This window comes from Myiozetetes cayanensis, unplaced genomic scaffold, assembly GCF_022539395.1.
Source record: "Myiozetetes cayanensis isolate MyiCay16 unplaced genomic scaffold, myiCay2020 scf6-25, whole genome shotgun sequence".
In the NCBI taxonomy this organism is placed as follows: Eukaryota; Metazoa; Chordata; class Aves; order Passeriformes; family Tyrannidae; genus Myiozetetes; species Myiozetetes cayanensis.
Genome location: NW_026087853.1, coordinates 46,937,170 through 46,943,169, shown reverse-complemented (window position 1 = coordinate 46,943,169; position 6,000 = coordinate 46,937,170). Strand labels below are relative to the sequence as shown.

At 39.8% G+C, this 6,000-nt stretch overlaps 1 protein-coding gene across 1 annotated transcript in view; it reads left to right on the top strand.

Annotated features, from left to right (window-relative positions):
• The first annotated feature begins 3,540 nt into the window (after nucleotides 1-3,540).
• Nucleotides 3,541-6,000, top strand: part of TRPM5 (transient receptor potential cation channel subfamily M member 5) — a 38,888-nt gene continuing 36,428 nt past the window's right edge. Inside the window, exons 1-2 of the mRNA XM_050335660.1 lie at nucleotides 3,541-3,657; nucleotides 4,528-4,708. Of these exons, the coding sequence (XP_050191617.1) occupies nucleotides 3,541-3,657; nucleotides 4,528-4,708 (298 nt within the window). The remainder of the gene's footprint in view (nucleotides 3,658-4,527; nucleotides 4,709-6,000) is intronic.

Here is a 6,000-nt window from a genome sequence, read left to right as displayed (position 1 = left end):
TTTGTTAATACATGCTTACTTTGCTTTTTAGGGGACTTAGGGTGCGATATCCCCATGCTTTTTAAGAACAGAAGTCTTGACAATCCAGGAGGAAATGACAGAGCTGATTACATCCTCTTCTGAATACATATTAGGGACATAACGCAATCTGCGTGCTGACTGATCAGTATGTACTGAAGCTTCACTGCAGGGCAAAGTGGTGTTAAAGTGTTGTGCAGCCCTTGAACAGATCCATGCAGTGTTTGGTGATTCTGCCTCAAACAATAAGGGGTTACACTGCAGTAGCTGAGACAGCTTACGGGATACCCTTGGCCTTCTTGGCCACCAGGACTACTGCTGGCTCACGGGCAGCTTGTTGTCCACCAGGACCCCCAGGTTCTTGTCCACAGAGCTGCTTCCAGCAAGTCAGCCCCCAGCCTCTACTGGTGTCTGGGGTTATTCTTTCTCAGGTTCAGGACCCTGCACTTGCCTTTGCTGCATTTCAGACAGTTCCTCTCTGCCCGTCTCTCCAACCTGTCAAGGTCCTCCTGAAGGGCTGCACAGCACTCCTGGGTATCAGCCAGTCCTCCCAGCTTTGTGACAGCAGCAAACTTGCTGAGGAGGCATCTGCCCCTTCACCCAAGTCATTGGTGAGTAAGTTAAACAATGCTGGGGCCAGTATCGAACCTTGCCTCCAAAAAGACCCTGTGGCACTGATGATGACCCTCTGAGATCTGCCATTCAGCCAGTTCTCAATCTCCCTCACTGTCCCCTCATGCAGTCCATACTTTCTTAGTTTGCCTATGAGGTTTTGTTTTTCCCAGTACAGGGTAGTATCTATAGAGCAGCCTTTAAAGTCTTATTCCCCACCCTTTTAAATATAAAAGCAGCATTTCCTTGTTCTGTTAGCACCACTGGGTAGAATACTGAAGTGATATAGAACATTTGTACCTGTACATTACTGCAATCATACTGAAAGTCACAGTATTTATCTCTTGGAAGTCAAACAAAAGGTAGAAGATAAAACAAGAAAAACTGTCAAGGAAACTTAGAAATATCACTCCCTAGTAGTCCAGGATCTCATCTATTGTAGGTTCTCAGCTCCATATATGGCTACACTATATTCTTGCATGGAAACCATTCAGAATTCTACATAATTTTTGGACTTGTTTTGCGATTCTGTCAGCACTGCTTTTCTGTTCTTGATGCTTGAAGATTTTCTGGACTGGAATATGAACAGAAGAACAGCTGTAGAAGATCATAACAAATTCCATGTATCTCTGTATACTGTCACAGACAGTGGCCTGCAGGGATGCTGAAGAAGTGGTATAAGAACAGATGGAAAGATGACATAATACTTCCCCAAAATAAGCTTGCAGTCTCTAATGTCATGGTTCAGAGACAGTTTGATTGGAAAAAAAAAAGGAAGAAGGTAGTGCCTTGTGCAGTCCCAGTTACCAGGTGCTTTCCTCCCTTTCCAGCCTTATAAAAGCTTGTGAATAAAACTTCTGTTTCTGCGTCTTACCTATTTTTATCTCCTTCACTGTTGTTCACTACCACTGAGAACCAGAATTCCTAAACTGAAAAATCAAACAATGTGCTATTTCTGAAAAATATAAATCTCAGCAGCCTAGTGTCTTTATTCCAAAAGTCACAGATAATCACGTGAGAGAATTTTGCAAGCTAAGTCTAGAACAGGACTTAAAATTAACCACTTGAGGCCAAATTAACCATCAGATTACTCTGTAAATTACTATCTATTCCAAGTTCATTGCTTGTATGAAGCTATAAATAAGTGTGTACTGTCTAGGACAGTGATGAACAGTGACTAATGTACCCTGGAAATTCAGTCTTTTCTCTAATCAAATGCTTTGTTCTGTCAGCAAGTTCCAGGAAGGGTTTTCTGCACTTTACAGCAGACAAAATGTATTATTATCACTCCATATTTACTATTTTTTCCCAGAATCCTCTCTTCAATGCTCTCAGGAGATAAAGCTGCATCCCCAGTGGAAAAGTAGACTTGAATAAAAAAGGTGGGTTTTGCTGTGGCTACCATAATTGATGATCCAAAAGAAGTTCTTTTAGGTAAGACTCTTAACCAGACTAGTCTGATATCTTACTCCTCACAATCAACACTTTGTTCTGTCCAGAAGCAAGTAGCAAGCAGGCAGGGAGAATGAGAACAAGCATCTTCAAACCTGTGATCTCCTACTGTTTGGGGGTGGATACAGAGGTGTGGCATAACTACAGGGTAAGCAAATCATGAGAGGGTTCATAACCACTTTTCAGAGGCAGATTGGAGAAAAAAAGGCAACTCTGAGCAATGTTTTCACAGAAAACAGAATAGAATACAGAGGCAGCAGTGATGAAGCAGCCAGGACGCAAGTTCCTAAAAGAGTTCTCAGACTAAGGGAACATCTGGAGGGCTTGCTCCCTCTACTGGAGCATTCTAACAGACCCACAAGAGCCTTGCTAGTTTGACCCACTTTTAAATCCACAGCAAATCTCTTGGACTGAGAAATAAAGATTAATGCAGGGTTGGTTACTATTGCTGGCTTAGTTTCACAAGGGGTTTCTTTAAAAGACTGAATACCTACTTGAACATGAAGTTGAAGGCAGAGGAGAGAGAGCTATTTCATTGCTTTTGTTTTAAAAAGAAACAAAATAAGGCATTCAAGTTGAAATCTATATTTTTCAGATCATAATTCTGTCAGTTCAGTCAAGCTGGAACATGGAAAAAGCAAGCAGACCTTTCAAGTGCCTGCAGACCTTTCCAGTTCCATGTAGCGCAGAAGAACAACTCTTGTTATGTGACCTTTGCACTAGGACAGGTCACTTGCTGTCATTCCTGTAGCCACATACAGAGAAAACCACCTGTGTTTTTGAACTGTGTGTTTCTGTCGAGTACAGCCTGGCCTTAAATACTTGGGCTTATGAATAAATAGCTTATTCCTGCAGCAAACAGAGAGTAAACCTCTCCTGAAGTATCTTTAGACAAATACAATGCCATCACTTACTTATTTAGCATTCATGTCAGGTAATGTAAGTCACAGCAACACGAGGCACGACATCAAGAAACCATGACTCAGACACTCACCGACACAACTCTACTCTTGTTTGAAATAGTTTGTGGCTGAGACTCCTCTTTCTCTCTTGTAGAATTAGGGTCACCTTTGGGCTCTGAGACATCCCACATGCCTTTGGACAGATTGGAGGGCCTTGCACCTTGCAACTCAGCTTTCTGCCTGCTAAATGAAAGTTGAGGGAGACTTATTCCTTCATTATTCCTTCATTATTCCTTTTATAACTTAAGTTAGATGGCATTGTGTGGAATCTTCTTTCTCATATATATAATGTCTGACATTTGGTACAAAGACCTCCAATTTTAGCTGAACATTACAAGCATAATAGTAAAAAGTAAAATATTTGACTAAAAACTCAGCTAGATGTATGTTAGTGGATTTTGTGGCCTCTCCGATTAAAATAACCTCTCATTTTTCAGTTCTCTGTCATCTCAGTGAACAGCTTGGTCTACTGGTGCTCAATCACCTTATAAATGCAATGGAGGAAATGGAAACCAAGCTCTGCAGCAGTGATAAAGAGGAAACTTTCAAAAGAGAACTACCGTACTGCATAGGAGAAATAGACTTCACAGCTTCTGGGAAGAAACATGGAAAGGTAGGGCACAAAGGGTTTTAACCCTTTAACACTACTGCTGTTGTTGAGCTTCTTAGCAATAAATGTAGAGACTGTAACAGTGAGGGTCAAAGTGCCACAGTGTGAGGCACCACATTGTACTCAAAGTAGGGACTATACCTTCCTGAACAAGAATGTGGTTGAAAATATGGCCTATTAATATACAGAAGTCAATCACATGATTTGCAGTTATACGGTACAAGTAGGGTTGATATGCTACAAATAGATTTAACTTTTCCCTTAAAAAAAAAAAATTATGTGCCCTACTTCCTTCAATTTGCATCATTCCCTGTTTTTACATCTTTCTGCCAAAAAATAATAACCTAGATTTCAACATTTGAAATGTACTTTTGAGCCGTTTAAAGATTTTTCTTAAAGTTCTCTCTGTGTTCTGCTAATATGCAGAGAAGGATGTATATGGACCTGCTCACTTATTCCGTGCATACATTAGTGCTAGAGCAGAAGGACTTCCTAGGAATTCCTGAAATCTGCCTTAAGATTTTGTTTCATCATAAAGTCTTAAGAACAAACTCAAAATATATAGAGAACCTAAGAAGCAATAGATTCATGTTACATATCCTTGAGAAACAGCCATGAATTCAGGAGAATATTTCATCTTGCGCAGAAACAAGAAACACCTAAGAAATTTGTTGGCTTTGCTAGACTGACATGAAACCGAAGGCAGCAACATTCAAGAGGAGCAGCAGCATAAGAGGAGAGTGTAATATGTCAGTCTGCAACACAGAACTAGCCCATGGAACTGGCACAATTACTGCGATGGCAATTATACAAAATCTACTGTATCTTACTGTCCTATCGCTATTCACTGGTGTTTTGTTTTGTTTATTGAAGTTTATTAAGGTCCCGAGTACCATTCACCCTGGAATTATATTCGAAGTTATGCTCAACAAATGGAAGCTACCTGCTCCCAATTTGGTTGTCTCTTTAGTGGGGGAAGAAGAAAATTTCCAGATGAAGCCTTGGCTACGGGACACCTTAAAGAAAGGACTTATAAAGGCAGCTCAAAGCACAGGTTAGTGCTTTAGGTGTTAAAGAAGGAATTTGTGTCCCTGCTGGATTCTCACACCTAGCATCCAGCAATCTGCTAATGTCAATGGATTTGCTCACAATTTTTTGAAATTCAAGACTTTGCTGAATACAATCTACAACCTGTCTGTAAGTAGCTTTGAAAATTGAAGTGATTGTATTATAGGAGCAAAAATAAGTTATTTTGAACCAAATTACTCTAGACAATCATTCCTGAAGTGTAAAATTACCTGACATTATTCCCTCAGAGATGAGACTAGGCAGATAGCATAAGATAGGACCAAATACATTGTCCCTCTTTGGTGCCATAACAAAATAATTCTTAAGAGAGCAGAGCAATTTGACTTCATTAAGAGTGAATTTAGGTCAAAAATAAGAATTCTTGTGTTCTTCATTCTCACTTTTTAGCTACCAGTCAAAATCATGTTACAGCCATTTTTACTTCTTGAAATCTTGTTTTTTTCAAAGCTAAGAGTTGAATAGACTTTATTAGTCAAACTGCCTATGATTAAACTCAAGATTAACAAAAAAACCTTATTATGCATAACACAAAGTAAGTCAGCTCACTTTCTCCCTGGTTGTTTACATGAATTATGAGAGTAGTAAAAGCATTTAAAAACTAAACCAAACCCTCCAATGTCTGGGAACAAGCATGGAAGTGACTTTCATGTAAGATGACCTTTTTTTCTCTCCATAGCTTTATGAAAATATGTGCAAAACAAAGTGAAAATATCTGTGAGCATTTCACAGCAATCTCTTCGTTTAGCCACTGTTCCAGACAAGATTGTAACAGTTTTGCTTTTTGTAATGACCAAAGCCCAGTACCAAAGCTCATTTTGGTACTTCTGTGCCACACAGATATTCTCTAGCTCAATGTGTCTTCTGTACTTAAGACTGGACAGCATCAAGATCTCCAGTCTCTTTATGTTACATATTTGAAAAAAGCCAGCTAGCTGTTTACCTAGGGTGTTCATGATTCCTTGCCACCCTTACAACACTGCTCTAATATAGTATAAACTCTAGTCTCCTAAAGAATTCACTCTCTACACACACAAGAACTAGAGAAATAGAAGTCCAGATTAACCAGGTTATGCCCAAGCTCTTCTGCTCAGAGGTGATTATACAGGATTGCTTAACTGTTGGTTCAAGCCAACAACTTCCCTCACTCCATCCCTTTGCTCTACCTCGTACAACAGTCAGAACTGCCTCGTACAGTGATGTTTCTGCTCATGTTTAGACAGTGAGTGACTCTAGAGTGGACACAGCACTCTTAATGAG